Source organism: Spermophilus citellus (assembly GCF_964194105.1).
Source record: "Spermophilus citellus genome assembly, chromosome: 7".
Taxonomy (NCBI): Eukaryota; Metazoa; Chordata; class Mammalia; order Rodentia; family Sciuridae; genus Spermophilus; species Spermophilus citellus.
Genome location: NC_138188.1, coordinates 55,914,261 through 55,936,051, shown reverse-complemented (window position 1 = coordinate 55,936,051; position 21,791 = coordinate 55,914,261). Strand labels below are relative to the sequence as shown.

At 33.1% G+C, this 21,791-nt stretch overlaps 1 protein-coding gene across 3 annotated transcripts in view; it reads left to right on the top strand.

The window, feature by feature from the left end:
* The window catches only part of IFT80 (intraflagellar transport 80), a 142,633-nt gene that overhangs the window by 107,695 nt on the left and 13,147 nt on the right, over nt 1-21,791 (top strand). For all 3 annotated transcript variants that reach the window (XM_081302445.1, XM_081302446.1, XM_081302444.1), the window contains 6 exons: nt 601-736; nt 1,137-1,284; nt 2,682-2,853; nt 3,856-3,945; nt 4,046-4,218; nt 17,534-17,657. In XM_081302445.1, the coding sequence (XP_081158571.1) occupies nt 601-736; nt 1,137-1,284; nt 2,682-2,853; nt 3,856-3,945; nt 4,046-4,218; nt 17,534-17,657 (843 nt within the window). The remainder of the gene's footprint in view (nt 1-600; nt 737-1,136; nt 1,285-2,681; nt 2,854-3,855; nt 3,946-4,045; nt 4,219-17,533; nt 17,658-21,791) is intronic.

The window sequence follows — 21,791 nt, the reverse complement described above, 5'->3', positions numbered from 1 at the left end:
TAAGATATAGGTATTAGCCAGTATACTTAGAATACATTCTTTTTGTGGTAGGAGGGACCAGGGATTGAATTCAGGGTCACTTGACCACTAAGCCACATCCTCAGCCCTATTTTGTATTTTATTTAGAGGAAGGGTCTCATTGAGTTGCTCAGTGCCTCGTTTTTTGCTGAGGCTGGCTTTGAACTTGTGATCTCCTGTCTCAGCCTCCTGAGCTGCATGCCACCACCGTGCCCATCTTAGAATTCATTTTGGTAAGAGGGGCTTGTTCATTGAACTAAACCTCTCATTTTCCCTACCTTTTTCACCTGATCCTTCATGGATAATTCAGCAGGTTTCTCAGTGTACAGCATATCTATATAACCTTTATTTTATTATGATTTAAAGGCTATCTTTCCCTTGGATTGTAGGAAAAGAAGCTAAATTTTAGTGTAGCTTTTGAATTATTAATATATTGGCAACTTAAAAATTTTTAAAAGGGACATTTTATCATTATAAATATGTGACATTTAATTGATCTTTAAATAAATATTATAATTAAATAATCAAAATGGTCTTGCAACTAAAACTAGTCCTACATTTATATATTTTTTAAAATTTTAGAATGAAATCTTGGAAATTGCTCTGGATCAAAAAGGACTTACCAATGATAGAAAAATTGCATTCATTGATAAAAATAGAGATCTCTATATCACTTCAGTGAAACGATTTGGGAAGGAAGAACAAATTATCAAACTTGGTAAAATTTTAATATGTTTTATATTTTAATTATTGTCCATTTTCTTAGCTCTACTCTATCTGTCATGTACCATTTTCCTTGCTTGAATGAATCTTAAAATGTTTTGGTCTCACATTTCTTAGCTATTTCACTCCATTTTAATATCAAGTCTTTAACTACTGCACCTAAATTGGCATTGAAAAAAAGACCTACAAATTAAAAATGTAATGGCTTAAAGTAGAAGATTCAAATATGTTCATTAATTTTTATGTGAATTTTGAATGTTTTATCATCATACATTCAGAAAGTAGAGACATCATTACCAAAAGTTAAATGGGATCTTGTTAGCTGATTTTAAAGATATATTTTTGATACTTATATATCAAAACTAATAGAACATTAATATTCTTGTTAAATTAAGGAACAATGGTGCATACTTTGGCATGGTGTGATACATGCAATATCCTTTGTGGACTTCAAGATACTCGATTCACAGTGTGGTATTACCCCAATACGGTTTATGTGGACAGAGACATTTTGCCTAAAACTTTGTATGAAAGAGATGCAAGGTAACATTTTACTACATAGAAATTTGTGTTGTGGTAAATGAAACTGTAATAGACTGTCATATATTCACTCTGATTTCAATTCTACACGGTATCTTATTTTAATCAAATAAATTGTTCAGCTAAAACTAGCTTAATGAGGACTAAGTGATGGAATTAAATTGAATATATAATATGAACTATTTATTTGCCTCTTAATATAATTTTTAAGCTCAGTAGTATTTAATGGTAGCTTAGATAATTTTCTTCAATGTGATTTAGTGATTTTAATACAGGCACTGTTAAGATTTTTCAGTGAAGCACAACTTTGTGATAACTACCCAAAACACAGATTATCATAGACTTTAAGAAATTCAGGAATGTATATGTCTTTTAAATTGAATTTTTTGTTTTAGACTAAAAGTAAAAAAAAAAAAAAAAAGATTATAGGAAAACTCTTGGAGAAAATATAAGTTTGAGAAAAGGCTTCTATGAAAACCATAACTCGGTTTTCAAATCTGTTCTGAGTCTGTTTGTTTTTGCAGTGTTGGGGATCAAACCCAGGGCCTTAGACAAGCTAAGCAAGTGCTCTACCACTGACTATATGCCTAGAATTTGAGTTCATTTTTAATATTTGAGTCGACGGCCACAGGAAAATCAGAGGGATACCAAAATAAAACTACTTAATTTTTAAATTAATGAAGTTAGTTACTTATTTAAAGTTTACCTTTTTATTATTAGAAAATAATATATAATCTTGGAATTCAGCTTAATTTTTATTAGTTTACCTCTTTTACTTCTAAAAACAAAAATTTAGTTATTTAATCATTTACATGATTTATCTTAAGATGGAAAAAATATGTGTTAACTTTCTATCACTGTAACAAATATCTGATATAATCAACTTATAAAGAGAAAAGGCTTATTTTGGTTTAGATTCAGACCATGATTGGTTGGCCCTGATGCTTTTAGACCTGTGGTGAGGTAACACATCATGGTAGGAGCATATGGCGGAGCAGAACCACCCACTTATGTCTCAAAAGTGAAATAGACCTAAAGACCTCCTACTAGGCCCCATCACTTCCTCAGAGCATCACCCTTGGGAGCAAGCCTTTAACCACATGGACCTTGAGGGAACACAAGGTCCAAACTAGCAAAAGGTCACTTTAGATGCTTTTAAGAATAGCTTCAAATATATAAGAACTTTTGTCACTTTAGATTGATAGTATATATTTCTTCAAATATGTGCATATAGCAAGTTAGATTCAAATATTTATTTGAATACGTATATAATTTTGGAGGGAACATTTTAGAGATTGAAAACTCCCTATGCATGTCAGGGGTCTACTTCTCAAATTTATTAATATGAAAATTTTGCTCAGAATGTGACCTTACATTGCCTTTTGTTATTTTTTTAACAGTGAATTTAATAAAAATCCTCATATTGTGAGTTTTGTTGGAAATCAGGTAACTATAAGAAGAGCTGATGGCTCCCTGGTACACATCAGCATATTACCATATCCTGCTATTCTCCATGAATATGTAAGCGGTTCAAAATGGGAGGATGCTGTAAGACTTTGTCGCTTTGTTAAGGTACTTTACATTTCAGATACATAGTTATGTATATATTGTGAATGGGTTTACCTTTTTGCATGATGAGTAATGATAAAACTAAGGAGTAAAAAATTTATGAATAGGATCATGTCTTTTGCTTTATAAACGAACATGAGCAATTCAGAGGAATTGCTGTGTGATTTATTCTTTGAAGAAGCTATAATTAGATCAGTAGTTTATAAATACTAGCATATATAAAAATCTTCTGTGGAACTGTTTATAAAAGTCAGTTTCCTAAATTCTTCCCCACAGAGATTTTAATTCATTAGGTCTGGGTTGAGGATTAGGCATATTTTTTAAGTTCTTCTGATGGTTCTTTTGTATAACTAAGGTTAAGAATCTCTGCTTTAGATCAGCATTTCTCAAATTTGGAATTCAGTATTTTCCAAAAGTAGTTTGACCATAGATCTCTTTTATTGAATATCAGTTAACATCCCTCAGAATACACTTTGTAAAATAATAGATGCTTTTTCTTACAATGAATTGGTAGTAGCTGTTTGTCACTATAGTATTGTTTGAGAACATCAAACAATTATGTTCCTCTGCTTCCCTGTAATTTATAATTTCTGGTCTCTCATTAAAGAGATGGAAGGGCTTATACCCTTAAATTATTTCAGATTAAAAACAAAACAAAACAAAATAACAACCTTGGGCTGAGTGTAACTCAGTGGTAGAACAGTTGCCTACCATGTGGCAGACCTTGGATCTAGTCCCCAGTATCACAAAAATAAATAAGCAAATAAATAAATCCTTGATAACTAGAAAAGTATTTAGAAATTTTTATTTGAAAATTCTCTGTTATTAATGTATTTTAAACAAAGTAACACGATGAAATCCTCACATTATTTTTTTAGTTTTTTTTCATTGCCATGTTCCATAATTTTATTTTTTAAATTAACTGCTTTAATTATTATTTTACTAGAAGTTTGTTTTAAGACAGTTCAGCCATGTAGTTGAGGCAATTCTTATATTTTACTTTAGGAGCAAACCATGTGGGCTTGCCTAGCTGCTATGGCAGTTGCTAATCGAGACATGACTACTGCAGAAATAGCCTATGCAGCAATTGGTGAGGTAAGTAAATAATGTTTACATATATAATGTGTAATTTTTCTCACCATAATTTGTCATATTTCTATTATTTTTCACTTCAAATATTTTTCTTTTGTTTTAGATTGATAAGGTTCAATACATCAATTCAATAAAAGATCTTCCCTCTAAAGAATCAAAAATGGCTCACATACTAATGTTTAGTGGAAACATACAGGAGGCTGAAATAATACTTCTTCAAGCTGGCCTTATTTATCAAGCAATTCAGATCAATATTAATCTCTATAACTGGGAAAGGTAATAAAAATGCTTTTTATTAATTCTAAAACCTGACTGACCTTAATATATTTTTCCATTTAGCACTTAGTAAATCATATTTTTCTATTGTATTAATAGTTTCCTATCACCACACAGTTTATTCATATTTATATTTGTGAATAATTTCACTTAAAGATTTATGTATTCTCTGAATTTGTGATTAGTTAAAAGTTGAGGGTGTGAAGAAGAGAGTCTATGATGTCTCCCAGATTTCTGATATTAATACTAAGAAGATGGTGGCACTGCTAGCAAATTTTGTAGCGAAGATAGTGTGTACACTTTTAGCTAAGTAGAATTTGAAATACTTTTGAAGAAACATCTGATAATAGTTTATTGAATGGACCTGAAACTCATGAGAAACATTTGAACTGGATTTTTAGATTATAAGTCACCAGGAAATGGACAATAGTTGAAGCAAGAAGAAAGGAGTGGTTAGGAGCAACATTCCATTAGACTTTGGGACAGATTGCTTTCTGAGACAGAGTGGCATGCTAATCTTCTCTGATGTATTAAATCCTTCCACTCATTCTCTCAGAACGTGTGTCCCAGTGAACAAAGATAACTCATATATCTCCCAATCGTAAGGCCTTATATTTATAACTCTTAGGCTGTCTACAAAAATTCTAATCTCTATCTCTGTTTTTCCCTTGAATAGAAGTAATAAAAATGGCAGATGGTTAATTTTGTGATATACTGTAATTGCTTTATTTATGTCCTAATGACCTATACTATTTGTTTAATTCAGACATTCTATTTCTGTCCTTTTTTTGTTAGGGGCAGGGGTTAACTAGGGATTGTGCTCAGGGGAACATGGCCACTAAGCCATATCCCCAGCCTTACTTTGTATTTTATTTGGAGACAGGAACTGACTGAGTTACTTAGCAACTTGATTTTGCTGAATCTGGCTTTGAACTTGTGATCCTCCTGCCTCAGCCTCTGGAGCTGCTGGAATTATAGACCTCCGCCACGCTCAGCTATGTTCTTTATTCACACAAATTGGTTGTCATTGTTTATAACTGAACACAGAATCATGAAATATGTTGTTGGTACTGTAAAAATGCAAAGGCCATTGTCCTTGTCTGCAATTTATTCACAATTCATCTATTTACATGCAGGATCTCTGGTCTAATTCCTAGGTCCTTGATCTACTTTGAGTTGAGTTTTGTACAGGGTGGAGGGAATTAATTAATTAGTTAATTAATTAATTTCATTTTGCTGCATATGGATTTCCAGTTTTCCCAGCACCGTTTGTTGAAGAGGCTATTTTTTCTCCAATATATGTTTTTGACACTTTTGTCTAGTCTGAGATAACTGTATTTATGTGGGTTAGTCTCTGTGTCCTATATTCTGTACCATTGGTCTACATGTCTATTTTGGTGCCAATACCATGCTGATTTGTTACTATTGCTCTGTAGTATATAGTTCAAGGTCTGGTATTGTGATGCTGCCTGCTTCACTTTTCTTGCAAAGGATTGCTTTGGCCATTCTGGGTCTCTTATTTTTCCAGATGGATTTTATGATTGCTTTTTCTATTTCTATAAAGAATGTCATTGGGAATTTGATTGGATTTGCTCAAATCTGTATAGTGCTTTTGGTAGTAAGGTCATTTTGACAATATTAATTCTGCCTATCCAAGAGATCTTTCTATCTTCTAAGGTCTTGTTTAATTTCTTAAAATAACTGGTTTGAGGAAAGAATATAGCTAAGATTAACCAAAAGAACTTGAAGAATGAAAAAAGAAAGAGATCAGCAGGTACATATCTGTTGAATATGAACATTCAAAGGTCTGGTTTAAGAAGAGGAATCGGCAAAAGAACAGGAAGAAACAAAAAGATGAAATTTTTAAAAAAAATTTATGGAAAAATTACAAACACAAAAATAGAATAGTATAGTTTATAGTATAGTAGTATACTAGTATAATAATATTATAGCAATATAATAATATAAGAGTAAAAATAGAGAATAGTATACTAATCTCCATGTACCCATCAATCCTCTTCAACAATCACCAATTTGTAGATAATCTCCCTTCTTCCCCCTTCTTCTCTATTTAATGTGACCTAATCATAATCATCATATAATTTTACCTATAAATATTTTAGTTTATATCTCTAAAAGTTTTTTAATATAGTCCCAGTACCATGATTGTATCTTTTTTTTTAATTACTTTGTAGTTGTAGATGGACAACATGCCTTTATTTTATTTGTTTATTTTTAAGGTGGGCTAAGGATGGAACTCAGTGCCTCATGCATGCTAGGCAAGCACTCTGCCACTGGGCTACAGCCCCAGCTCTCATGATCATATCTTAAAAGGTTAACATTATTGTATTCAGTGCTCTTATTTCTCTATTGATCTATAAATATTTTGTTTTATAGTTTCAATCAGGATCCAAAAAAAGATCCACATATTGTGATTAGTTGATGCATTCTTAAGTTTTTTTTTTTTTTTTTTTTTAAGCATCGGTTCTTCTATTTCTGTTTATGTTTTCTTGCAATTTCTCCATTGAATGAACTGGCCCTATACAAACCCCATAGTCTGGACATTGTTGATTGCATTTTTATGGTATCATTTAGCATATTCCTCTATATCCTGAATTAGTTTCTGATTGGTTGTTGAATATAGAAACTTGGTAGGTTTAAATTTGATTTTTCTGGGAGAAGGGCTGGCTAAGGATCTATAATAGGTGGTGGTGTATGTTTCCATGGTAACTGTTTTTCTGATGTTAGTAAGCCATTGATGATCACTGTCTAGATCCATTAATTAGGGGTTATAAAGTTGTGCTATTTCTAATTCTGATATTCTAGAAGTATAGAACTTAAGTATTAGATGATGAATATAATAGGTTACTTTTAAGATCCTTGACTTTCTATTATTTGTTTAAATTCTCTAGAAGAGAACAGATTTTATTTATTTATATGTGTTACTCTATATTAGAGGCATAGATGTTTTAAGTTATGCTTTTGTCTTTCCTATTTGGACTTGAAAATTGCCTGCAACCTAACAAGAAGCAGTTCTTTTTTTTTTTTTTAACACGACAGTGATTTTGAAATATTATACATACATAGAATATGTATAACATGTTCTAATTAGGATCCCACCATTATTGTGGTTGTACATGATGTGCAGTTGTATGGGTCGTGTATATACGAAGATAGGAAAGATATGTCCAGTTCATCCTTTTGTCTTTCCTGTTGCCATCTTTCTTCCCTTCCCTTCATTCCACTTTGTCCAGTCCAGTGAACTGCTAATCTTTCTTCCCTTGTTGTCGGTTAGCATCTACATATCAAAGAGAACATTCTGCTTTTGATTTTTTGGGATTGGATTATTTTACATAGCATGATAGCCATTTATTTACTAGCAAATGTTATAATTTCATTCTTTTTAATGGCTGAGTAATATTACATTGAATATATATACCATGTTTTCTTTATTCATTTATCTGTTGTAGGGCACTTAAGTTGGTTCCGTAATTTAGGTATTGTGAATTGAACTGCTATAAACATTGATGAGGTTGTGTCTCTGTAGTATGCTGATTTAGAATGTATTTTGGATATAAACCAAGGAGTGGGATAGCTGGGTCAAATGGTGGTTCCATTCCAAGTTTTCTGAGGAATCTCCATACTGCTTTCTAGATTCCTTGCACCAATTTGCAGTCCCACCATCGATGTATGAGTGATCCTTTTCCCCACATTCTTGCCAATATTTATTGTTGCTTGTATTCTTGATAATTGCTATTCTGGCTGGGGTGAGATGAAATCTTAGAATAGTTTTAATTTGCATTTTTCTAATTTCTAGAGATGTTGAACATTTTTAAATGTTTGACCATTCATATTTCTTCTTCTGTGAAGTGTCTTTTTAGGAAGGAAGCCCATTATTGGTGTTGAGTTTTTTGAGTTCTTTACATATCCTGAAGATTAATGCTGTATCTGAGGTACATGTGGTAAAGATTTGCTCCCATTCTGTAGATTCTCTGTTCACCTTATTGATTATTTTCTTTGCTGAGAAGAAGCTTTTTAGTTTGGTTCCATCCCATTTATTGATTCTTGATTTTATTTCTTGCATTTTAAGAGTTGTTAAGGAAGTCAGTTCCTAAGCCAATATGGTGAAGATTTGGTCCTACTTTTCCCTCTATTTTTAAAAAATATTTATTTTTTAGTTGTAGCTGAACACAATACCTTTATTTTATTTATTTTTATGTGGTGCTGAGGATTGAATCCAGGTCCTCAACATGCTAAGTGAGCGCTCTACCCGAGCCCCACTTACTTTTTCTTCTATTAGGCACAGGTTCTCTGTTCTATTGCCTGAGTTTTTGATCCACTTTGTGTTTAATTTTGTGCAGGGTGAGAGATGGGGGTTTAATTTCATTTTGCTACTTATGGATTTCAAGTTTTCCTAGCAATGTTTGTTGAAGAGACTATCTTCTCCAATGTATGCTTATGGTACCTTTCTCTAGAATGAGATACTGTGTTTATGTGGTTTTGTCTCTGTGTCATCTATTCTGTTCCATTGGTCTGTGTGTCTATTTTGGTGCTAATACCATGCCATTTTTGTTACTCTGGCTCTGTAGTACAGTTCAAGGTCTGGTATTATGCCTCCTGCTTCACTCATCTTGCTAAGGATTGCTTTGTCTGTTCTGGGCCTCTTACTTTTCCAAATGAATTTTATGATTGCTTTTTCTATTTCTATGAAGAATGTCATTGGGATTTTAATAGGAATCACATTAAATCTGTATGGCGCTTTTGGTAGTATGGCCATTTTAAGAATGTTAATTCTGCCTATCTAAGAGCATGAGAGATTTTTCTAGATTCCAGGATCTTCTTCAATTTCTTTCTTTAGTGTCCTGTAGTTTTCATTGTAGAGGTCTTGCACCTCTTTTATTAGACTGATTCCCAAATATTTTACTTTTTTTAAGGCTACTGTGAATGAGGTAGTTTTCTTAATTTCTTTTGCAGTGGATTCATCACTTATGTATAGAAATGCATTTGATTTATGAAAGTTGATTTTATAACTTGCTACTTTGCTGAATTCATTCATGAATTCTAGAAGTTTTCTGGTGGAATTCTTTGGATCTTTAAATATAGAATCATGTCATTGGCAAATAGTGATAGTTTGAGTTCTCTTTTTCCTATTTGTATCCAGTTTTTTGAACATGAAGGGGTGCTATATTTTGTCAAATGCTTTTTCTGCATCTATTGCTTTACTTCCATCTCTGAATGTCTATGAAGCATTTAAATGTATCATTACAAAAACAGAACTCTAGAAAAACTAGAGATGGTAGAAACATACCTCAACATTGTAAAAGCTATCCATGCTAAACACAAGGCCAAAATCATTCTAAATGGAGAAAAATTGAAAACATTCCCTCTAGAAATTGAAATAGACAAGAATGTACTCTTTCACCACTTCAATTCAATGTAGTCCTGGAAACTCTAGCCAGAGCAGTTAGATGAAAGAAATTAAAGGCATACAAATAGGAAAAGAAGAATGCAAACTACCACTATTCTCATTTACCTCTAAGTATTTTTTTATTTCATTCCTGATTTCTTCTGCTATCCATTCATCATTCAATAATGTATTCTTTAGTCTCCACATGTTGGAGTAGCTTTTGTTTTTTATTTTATCATCGATTTCTAATTTCATTCCATGATGATCTGTTAGAATGCAGGTACTATCTGTATTTCTTTATATTTCTGAGAGTTGCTATGTGGTATAAGATGTAGTCTATCTTAGAGAAAGATCTGTGTGCTGCTGAGAAGAGAATGTATTCATTCATGATGGATGAAATATTCTATATATGATTAAGTCCAAATTATTAGTTGTAAATAATACAACCAATAGTTGTATAGTTTCTTCGTGAGTTTTTGTTTGGAAGATCTATTCATTAGTGAGAGAGGTGTGTTAAAGTCATCCAGTATAATTGTGTTATAGTCTATTTGACTCTTGAAGTTTAGAAGGGTTTGTTTGGTATATGGAAATGTTCCTTTGAACTTTGGTCTGTGGATGTCTTTGCCAATGATGTTAGCCTTGTTTTTTAATCCAATCTGCCAATCTGTGTCTTTTGATAGATGAGTTTAGGCCATTAACATTCAGGGTTATTGTTGAGATATGATTTGTATTCCCATTCATTTTGGTTTATTTCTGGTTTTAAATTTGACTTAGTTTTTCCTTTGATTGTCCTTTCCTTTAATGTAGTGCCTCATTTTGCTGGGTTTTGGTAATTTTGTAGTTTATTTTCTTCTTTTTTCATTTCTTCCTTATGGAATATTTTGCTGAGAATGTTCTGTAGTGCAGGCTTTCTAGTTGTGAATTCTTTTAGCTTTTGTTTATCATGGAAGGTTTTTATTTCATCATCAAATCTGAAGCTTAATTTTGCTGGATATAAGATTCTTTGTTGGCATCCATTTCTTTCAGAACTTGGTATACGTTATAGGACCTCCTACCTTTGAGGGTCTGGGTTGAGAAATCTCCCGAGATCTGAATTGGTTTCCCCTTATATGTAATCTGATACTTTTCTCTTGTGGCCTTTAAAGTTCTATCCTTATTCTATATGGTAAGGCATTTTCATTATAACGTGCCTTAGTGTGGATCTGTTGTAATTTTGTACATTTGGGGTCCTGTAAGCCTCTTGTATTTTATTTTCCATTTCATTCTTCAGGTTTGGGAAATTTTCTGATTTATTTCATTGAAAAGATTGTGCATTCCTTTGGTTTATATCTTTGTGCCTTCCTCTATACAGATAAATCTTAAATTTGGTCTTTTTGTGTTATTGCATAATTCTTGGTAGTTCTGTCATGTTTTCTTACCATCTTCTCTGTGTGGTTAATGTTATTTTCAAGATTATATATTGCCAGAGGTTCTATCTTCCAAGTGGTTTAGTCTGTTGGTGATATCTCTCATTGAATTTTTAGTTTGGTTTATTGATTCCTTCAGTTTGAGAATTTCTGCTTGATTTCTTTTTTATAATCTCTGTCTCTTTAGTGAAGTGATCTTTCACCTCCTGAAATTTATCTCTGATTTCACTCCTCACATAATCCTTTATGTTGTGGATCAGTGCATTCTGAACTCCTTTAACGTGTTATCAATGGGTTCTATTATTGGAGCATCTTGGTTTGTTTGAGGCGCCTTGTTCCCTTGTTTTTTCATGTTGTTTATGTGTCCTCCCATCTAGCAGTGTGGATGTGAGGTAGTACAGTTTCTGCCCTATCAACTTATAGTGTCCCTGAAGGTTTTCAGTACCTCACCTTTAAGGGAAAGATCAATATTAACAGCACCCAATGCAAACAATACATACTTTTAAACCAAATAGCTCCTATTAAGATGTCAGGTACTTCTCCCCCAGGTTGTCCTGAGGGCTGAACACTGGGACCTGTGTGTCTGACTTGGAGAGCTGTTCTGTATCGGATGGATCAAGACCAGGCACTGAAAGATGCAGGCCAGCCATGTGGCTGTGAGCACTGGGCCTGGTTGGTGGATAGCAAAGGGTTGGGAGACTGGGGACTGATGAGCCGGAGGGCCCTGCTGGGTGCTTGACTGATGCCGGACCTAGCAGGATCATGGGATTGATGGAAGCCAGACTGTAGAGGGAGTTGGGGACTGTGCTAGTGCCATGGCCCAGCGAGTGCCAGCCTAAACGAGGGCCCCAGGATCCCAGTGGGTGTTGGACCGGCTGGCTGGGTGAACAGAGAGCAAGATGCCTTCACACCTTCTTGGAACCTTCTGACCCGCTGTAGCCAGCCCCATATGTCACCATGCGCTTCAGGACTCCAGGAGCTGGGAGACCCTGGTTCTCTCCCACCTCTGCAGCATGATGATGGTTACTTGTACACCCAGCAGGAAGACCCCAGGTACAACCAGACCTGCAGGCACCTCTACAGTGAACCTCTAGGCCCTGGCCACTATCCCTAAATGGAGGTGGCTGTGCCTGGAGATGGCAGTGGTGGTGGTGACACCAAGCCAGGTTCTGGCCAGTGTCCTAAATTGGAGGCTGCTGCATATTGATGTCGGTGGCAGTGGTGTCTCAAGATGGAGTCCTCTCCGTTGGGAGATGGGGCAGCAGGAATGGGCATCCACATTCCAGGTTTTCTAAAGAATCTCCATACTGCTTTCTAGAGTAGTTGCACCAATTTGCAGTCCCACCAGCAATAAGTGAACCTCTGCATCTTTGCCAACATTTATTGTTGCTTATATTCTTGATAATTGTCATTCTGACTGGGGTGAGACGAAATCTTAGTGTAGGTTTGACTTGTATTTCTCTAATTGCTAAATATGTTGAGCATCTTTTTCATATTTTTTTGACCATTCACATTTCTTATTCTGTGAAGTATCTTAGCCCATTCATTGATTGGATTATTTGGATCTGAGGTAGTACATTTTTTACCCTTTTGACTTATAGTGTCCCTGAAGGCTTTCCTTAGCCCATTTATTGATTGGATTATTTGAATTTGTTTTGTTAAGGTTTTTGAGTTCTTTGTATATCCTGGAGATTAATGTTCCGAGTGCAGATGGAAAAGATTTTTACCCATTTTGTAGGCTCTCTATTCATGTTCTCAATTGTTTCCTTTCCCGTGAAGGAAAAGGAAACAATTGAGAACATATCAAAACATTTATTTTGATACCATTCCATTAATTGATTCTTGATTTTACTTTTTGTGCTTTAGGAATCTTATTGAGGAAGTTGGTTCCTAAGCCTACATGGTGGAAAATTTGGTCTACATTTTCTCCTAGTAGGCATAGGGTATCTGGTCTGATTGCTAAGTTCCTGATCCACTTTGAGTTGGGTTTTGTGCAGGGTGAGAGACAGGGGTTTAATTTCATTTTGCTACATGTGGATTTCCAGTTTTCCCAGCAATGTTTGTGGAAGAGGCTTTTTTTCCAATGTGTGCTTATGGTGCCTTTGTCTAGTGTAAGACAACAGTATTTATGTGGCTTTGTCTCTGTGACTTCTATTCTGTACCATTGATCTATGTGTCTGTGTTGGTGTCAATACCATGCCATTTGTTACTTTGGCTCTGTATTATAATTTAAGTTATGATATTGTGATGCCTCCTGCTTCATTCTTCTTGCTAATGATTGCTTTAGTTGTTCTGGGCCTTTTATTTTTCAAAATGAATTTCATGACTGCTTTTTCTGTTTCTATGAAGAATGTCATTGGGATTTTAATAGGAATTGCATTAAATCTGTTTAGCGTATTTGGTAGTATGGCCATTTTGACAATATTAATTCTGCCTATCCAAGAACATGGAAGATCTTTCCATCCTCTTAGGTCCTCTTCAGTTTCTTTCTTTAGCGAAGAAGCAGTTGTATGTAAGCAATTTGCCTGCTTGAGATCCATTTTAGGTATTTAATGGTAGTCTCCTTTCAAAAATTGAAGTTAAAAGAGGTAGAAACTAGAAGCTCCCAGTAACCATATTGATACTTTTTTTAAAACATATTTTTAAGTTGCAGATGGAACAATATCTTTTTTAAAAAAAATTATTCCATTTTTATGTGGTGCTGAGGATCAAACCGAGGGCCTCATGCATGGGAAGCAAGTGCTCTACCACTGAGCCATAATCCCAACCCCCATATTGATACTTTAATAAAAAATAATTTCTGTTCTATCAGTTATGCAAAGTGATTCAATCACGTTATGCAAAAGATCATATGTTGTTGTTGTTGTTGTTGTTGTTGTTTTGTGATGGTGTCCTTTTATGCTTCATAGGCTGTTCTTGAATTTATGAACTCAAGCGATTGATCCTCCCCCTCAGCTTTCTTAGTAGTTGGGACTAGAAAGTGCCACCTCACCCAGCATAAAGATCATATTTTAAAGTTCTAACATCTTTTTATATAACTTCCTTCTATTTAAAATATGTGGATTTATTCCAATCTAATGTCATATTTGTTTGGTTGCCAAATAACCATTTTTAAAACTAGAGACATACTGTTCCCAAAACCCTTATATAATTTGGAGTAAGTTCTCTCCTAAATGTGGTAAAGAAACATTTTTACTCAGTGTGTACTGTTAGAGGACATTTTAAATAGCACTTATTATTTCAATGTTTACCTTAGCCATTTCTTAATCAGATAATTAATAGTAATGACAATAAGGATAGATAATACAGATTGGTTTCTTATGTATCCTTACTTAGAACACTTTCAGTTTTGCACAGTCAAGATCTCCTTCCCCATCATGCACAGTAATGTGCCAAAAGGGTGATTCACCAGAGTCTCCACTACACCACTACACCACTGAAATCAGAGCCTTAGGGATAAATAAGGGAATTATGTATGAGAGAGAAGAATTGAGGCATTTATCTTCTACTGTGAATTGCTTTTTGCCTTTCTGTCATTCCTCTGTTCTTGTGCCTTTACATTCCTTTCTGCCTACTCTCTTTTTCTGTGAAAATCAGAGATTAGGAAACTTCATTGATAGCAAATACTGATCTTTGGATTTAGTAATATGTCAATATGTTTCTATAAGAAATGCTATTTGGCATTACCATTTGTATTTTACATGACTTATATTCTTATTTTTCATATTAAGTCTTTAACATCCATCAGTTATCAATTTTCAATATATACAGCATTTTGAAACGCTTCTTAAAATGATTAGCTTGGTTAGTAGTAGGGCAAATAAAAGCATACTAAGAATGAACTAAATTTTCCTACCAAAGAGTCACAAGTTGCAAAAAATTTCACACCATAATTTCTAAAAGAATTACTTGTTACCTCATGATGTTGTGGTCTTATTTTGTGACTATATTCTTATAGCACTTAATTTTTTTCTGGTTTCTTACAGCCATGATTTGATTAACTTGTATGTTTTCATAATATTCAGTGTGTTTTAAGGCTAGTAGTTATTTGATATTTTTAGATAAATAATAGACATGGTTAGGATAAAAGCTAACTTCTGAATTTTATCTCCACAAAATATCTTAGTTACAAAAGTATCTTTGTCTAAAATAACAGATTTAGTGCTGAAGTTGTAGTTCAGTGGTAGAATGCTTGCCTAGCACATGTGAGGCACTGGGTTCAATCCTCAGCACCACATAAAAATAATTAAATAAAATAAAGGTATTGTGTCCATCTATAACTAAAAAAAAATCTTTAAAAAGATCCATTAAAATAACAGATTTAGCTTTTTCTGATTCCAAATCACTCAAATTCCTCATTACTAAGCATTTTTTTCCACATTTGGAAAAATAACATTTTTTTTTTTTTTTAGTCAGCTTCAGAGCAGTTGTTGTGTCTGTCCATGTACATTCCAATTTATAGTGAACCAAAGTCATTTCCCAGAATTTTTCAGTAGCACAATGGCTATATACTTGGGCAAGAATTGATTATAGCTCTGTGAATACAGCCTTAAGGAGAGAGTTAAACAAATAGTGATCTCATAAAATTTGAGGTCATGAGAATCAGATTCAGTCCCAACTGATGGTGCTAAAGTAGCATATTTTGGGTAGTAATAAAGAATATATGGCAAAAAAACCCACTAATATTCTCCTTGATTTCAACTAATGCTGATGAATCTATGAAATTCCATGTTTTTCTTATTTATTCAAAGACCCATGAGAAGAAATTATCTCAATAGAGTAATGACAAATACAGAAAAAGAGTATCTGAAGACTATCTGATAATTTGAATATATACACAAAGATGCAGATTAAAAAGCTGAAGAATATATAAGTGATTTTTATATCTATGAATGAGCCTCATTTAAGGGTAATATTTTTTCACATGATATTTTAATTCAGACTGATCAATTATTTGTGCAGAAATTGCACAAGAAGTATGTGAAGAATGATCATTGCCATGAACTGAAACATTCCAACTCAATGAACAAAAAAGGAGTGAATTTACTTAAGAAACTTGAAAAAAAAAAAAAAAAAGCTTGGAGAGATAGGAAGAGTAGACTTATATGTCAGGAAACCTGGCATACAAAGTAAGTTATTCTTAATGTAGAAACTGATGAATTATCATCTATATACTTCTCCACCCAACTTATAATATATAAAATAATTTCTTTATGGGATAGGTAAATCCCAGCAGATATGTATTATTTACAGAATTTGAGAATTTTGAGGTGTTATTTCTTATCCAGAGCCATCTACTTTTCTGACTTGTAACTGTAATATATTTTTTTATTATACATATCTTTGCTGCTTATATACTTATTATTTTTCAGCAGTAATCTTTAAAAAATTCTTGATTAATCAATGGGCACTAAGTCATAGATAGGAAGAAAAAATTTTGATGTGCTATTGCACAGTAGGATGGTTATAGATTTAACAATGTACCTGAATAGTTCAAAAAACTAGAGGAAAGGATTTTGAATGCTTTGCCATAAGGAAACGATAAGTGTTTTCTCTGATATGCAGATGTTAATTCACAATAAGGGTGGGCTATGGAAGAACAAAGATACTTTGGATTAGGTAGAGGGGAGTAAAGGGAGAGGAGGGGTATGGGAGTAGGAAGGATAGTAGAATGAATCTGACATTATTATCCTATGCACATATATGACTACCCGACCAGTGTGAGTCTACATCATGTACAACCAGAAGAATGAGAAATTATACTCCATTTATGTATGATGTGTCCAAATGTATTCTGTCATGTATAACTAATTAGAACAACTAAAAAAAGAAATGATAAATGTTTGAAGACATAGATAAATCTTAAATCTGGTTTAAACATTACATAATGTACACATATATTGAAACATCATATATCTCATAAGTATATACAATTTTTGTTTATATTTATCAATTAAATTTTAATTAAATAAGTAAAAAATAAAATAACAGATTTATAATATTTGGCTCTGCTTAATCATTACTACATATTTAGGAATCATATTAGAAGATAAGAGAACTTAAAAAGTAACGTATTTTTTACTGATTGTTATTCATACTTTAAAACAAGTTAAAAATAAGTAGTGTAGGAGAGCTTTACTCTGCTGGGTTGTTCCTGACTCAACTAATGTGTATTATGCACAGGGCTGCTGTGGTAGAGACATTGGCCAAAAGCTACATGTGAAAATAAGCCTGGAAGTGAGGATTAATCTGGTTTGATATTTGCAAATTATCATCTGTGTACAGATTTTGTGTCTTTGGTATTGAACCATTGTTTTCAGTGGTTCATTTTAGTCTCTTCAGCTATTTGAATAAAATATTACTTTAAAAATAAGTTAATCGCATGAATCAATATTGAGTTACAGAATTTAAATGGCTATTTAATTTTTTCTAAGACTGAATTAACAAAAAACTTTAGGTTGATGTAAGCAATTCTGATAATATGTTTTATTTCTCATTATAGAGCCCTGGAGTTGGCTGTAAAATACAAAACACATGTTGATACAGTTCTTGCTTACCGTCAAAAGTTTTTGGAGACCTTTGGTAAACAGGAAACTAATAAACGATACTTGCAATATGGAGAAGGTGTAAGTACTGTACAGTATTAATGATAATGTTATGCCTTGTAAATTTGTTTATAAATTTATAAATTATAAAATATTCATTTTAACAAAAATTGAATAATTTTCACTGTCATTTTTAAAAGCATTACTTTTGCCTTATGATGTTGCAGTCTTATTTTGTGACCATATTCTTATAGCACTCAATTTTTTTCTGGATTTCTATAGCCATGTTTTGATTAACTCATGTCAATTTGTCTTAAGGTTAGGTGCTATTTGATATTTTTAGATAATAGAAATAGGATAAAAACTAACTTCTGAATTTTATCTTTCACACAGCAGAGGGCACTGGCCAGAAAATGAATGCATACTTTCTTTCTTTGTAGAATCTTAGGAATTAGGTTCATCTTACAGAACTGCCTTGCTAGGTAGACTTCATTTGCCTAGGACCAAGGTAGGCTCAATTTTTGCCTCCCAGACTCCTACCAGAATCTCAGATTTTACTACTCCAATTAAGAAAAAAAATTCAATATTTATCAGCCCATAAGAAGAGTCAGAACAAGAGAGTTTGCCCTAGTGCCTAGAGCATAACTGACTTTGGCCACTTTCCCAGATGCTACAAGGCTAATACAACAAATCTCATCTCACTAGCCATGTAGATTTATTTTACCCAAGAGCTGTGATTCTCGGGCAGTCTTGACCTTGTTTCCAGTTCTTTGAACCAGTTTCCTTACCTTTTCTTCATTCATTGTTCAAAAAAAAAAAAAAAATTTTAAGAATCTCACTCTGGGATAGGCATTGTATTAGGGGGTGAATAAGATACAGCCTCTATCTTGCTGTAGCTTGAGGAATATGTGGGAATACCTTAGGGTAGAATATTCAGGGGCAGAATTAGAGCCTTTAGAAGAGGAGACAAAATAGATGACACCTATGATTTCTACTAAAGCTAACATTATTTATTGATCATATTTAGAGTACTGAATGTTGTGATCTACATTTATGCACTTCAGAGCAATTTTCAGGGTGGTGAAGGCCTTTAGGGCTATTTTTATTGTTTAGTAATGAAAAACTTCAATATCTGGATCTAGGAGAGCTATAAGTTGTAGGTTTTGTGATAGAAAAGGGGACATATTTTATGGAAGCTCTCGTTTGTTTGTTTTTGTTGTTGTTTTAACTTGGAATCTGCTAAATACTGAAGTGGATCATGGGAGTGTGGGCTGTAAGGGTCTTCTCTACTACTAAGACAAATTCAGTGTCCCTGAGACTGTAATTATAAAATATGACAGCAGCTACCATTAATACATTGCTAAGGAAATCACCAAATCACCTGATCATTTTGTCAATTTTAAAAATATGTCTATGTTGGGGCTGGGGTTGTGGCTCAGTTGTAGAGCCTAGCATGTGTGAGGCACTAGGTTCAATTCTCAGCAGTACATATAAATAAATTAATTAAATAAATAAAGGTCCATTGACAATTAAATATATAAAAAAATATGTCCATGTTAAAACTGAGCACCTAGCCTAGGGATATAGCTTGGTGATAGAATGCTTACGTAACGTGCATGAGATTATGGGTTCAATCCCCAGCACCACATATGTACATGTAAAAATAAAAAAAATAAATAAAAACAACAAAACTGAGCATCCACCTTAAGTTTATTTTATTATGTAATTTTTAATCAGATTAATGCCTACTCTGCTTTTTCTAATCATCATCATCAGTATTTTTGTAATATTTTCACATTAGGTACTTTCAAGAACATAGAAAATATAGTCATTTCTCTCAATGAAATCTTGTAGATAGCAGAAAACTTAATATCCTTATCATCTTTTTTGTTATGTATATCTTCAACTGTTGCCAAAATATAATATTTCAATCAATTTAGCAGACATTTCCCAAGTGGGATAACCAGAACAACATGGTTTTCTTAGGTATTTTGTTTTCTTCTCATTCTGAAACTATATAGGTTACTTTGAATCCCTGTGGCATTATGTTCCAGTTTCCTACTTTTCTTCTTCATAAAATGTCATTTGGAAGTTAACTAAAAATTATAAAATAGTATTTTCAAATGAAAATTATTTGAGGTTAAAAATTTCCCACTACTAAGCAGGGCACCTGTCTATAGTCCCAGATATCTGGGAGGCTGAGGCAGGATCCCAAGTTCAAAGTTAGCCTCAGCACTTTAGTGAGGCAAACTAGCAATATGGTCTCAAAATAAAACGTACAATGAGCTATGGCTATGGCTCTGTGACCCTGGACTCAATTGCTAGTTTAAAAAAAAAAAAAGAAGAAGAGGGCTTGGGGTATAGCTTAGTTTGTAGAGTACTTGCCTCTCATGCACAAGACCCTGGGTTCAATCCCCAACACCACAAAAAAAAAAAAAAAAAAGAAAGAAAAAGAAAAAAAGAAAGAAATCCCAGTATTGAGATAAAATTTAACTGTAGGAAAATAGCTTTGGGGGATATCTGTACTACTTGCTGATCGTACACTAATCTAGTTATACTCTATCATCTATGTATTTCCCTTATTTCAAAACTAAGAGTTGAATAGACAAGTTTTATTTAAAAATAATATTGAGAGGGCTAAGATATAGCTCAGTGGCAAAGTATTTGCCTTGCTTTCGCAAAGCCTTGGGTTCAATCCCCATTTCCAAAAAAACCAACAAAATAATAATAATAATATCGAGAAGCCAGACATGGTGGTGCACACCTATAATCTCAGCAACTCAGAAGGCTAACACAGGAGGATCATAAGTTAGAGGCTAGCTTCAGCAACTTAATAAGACCCTGTCTCAAAAAAATAAAAAGGAATGGGGATGTAGCTCAGTTGTAAACTGCCCTTGGGTTCAATCCCCAGGACCACAATTAATAACAACAATAATAATAATTTCTCTTAATTATATTTTATTTTTAAATTATATTTTATTATCATTAACAATAAAATGGGAATATTAATCATATATTACATATAATAGAGCATAATATATTTATGTTGCATAATATAATCTATATTACCTGATATATTATATTTATGTATTTATATTATGATTGTATGATAATGTTAATATTATTTATAATAAAACTATTGTTAACATTATTATTATTGGGAAATTTATTCTAAATATCTGGTGAATTCTGTTGGGCTGACAATGCATGCCACATGAATGTTCATGAATAAATGGAATCTACCAGTTATTAGAGAAGAAAATAGATGTTTGATATACATTCATGTTTATGAGCCCTGAAATGTTATTTGGACATTTCTAATTTAAAATATGGAAGTCTGTGATTATACAAGGTGTACTATTTTCCAATAAATCTATTGTTTAGATTCATTGTACGTGGTCTAGAATGAAGTTCAGTAAATATTTACAAAATATGTTGTAAGTCTAGCAAATAAAACCCATCAAGTAATACATTAACTGTATTTAATGCATAACTCCTTGCAATAAGAAAAGCAGAAGATCCAAGAAATACTTAAAACATTATATTAGGAAAAAGAAAGTGAAAAATATCAAACTCATGAGCGGAAATTGAGAAAGTATAGAATTTTGAGGACAATCCAAAAGAATCAACACTGCAGTTTGGAAAAATCACTTTATTTAATTACTACCAATGCTGCCTTCAGGTTTTAAAGCTTTACAGCAGGAATTGTTAGGGGATTATTCATTTGCTGGCTAATTATTATCTTTTATTCATTTAGTGTTCATCAAGTGCTTCCTCCAGATAATTTTTGTTCTCTTTTTGGTGCCTAGGATAATATTAAGTAAACATGTTAGAAACTGGCCCTGGTTTCATGAAGTTTATGTGCAAATGTAGGTGACAAGTTTTATAGTTGTTAATTTCAATTCTTATAATTGTTTTGAAGGAGGCTAACACGGCAGAGGAAAAGCTCTGAAGTGAGAAAGATTAAAAACAACAGAGAGACTGACTTTAGACAGATTGCAAGTTCAGGTCCAATTTGGACCTGTCTCACAATTAAAAGGGCTAGAGATGTAACTCAATGGTAAGGATCCCTAGTACTGGAAAAAAAAAATCCTGATTCCTAAAAATAAATGGAAACTTAAAATTTTCCACAAATTGTCTTAAGATTTTTGTCATTCATCTAAAGAATATGGGAATAAGAAGGAGCAAATATATGGGGTCTTGAAATAATAGGGA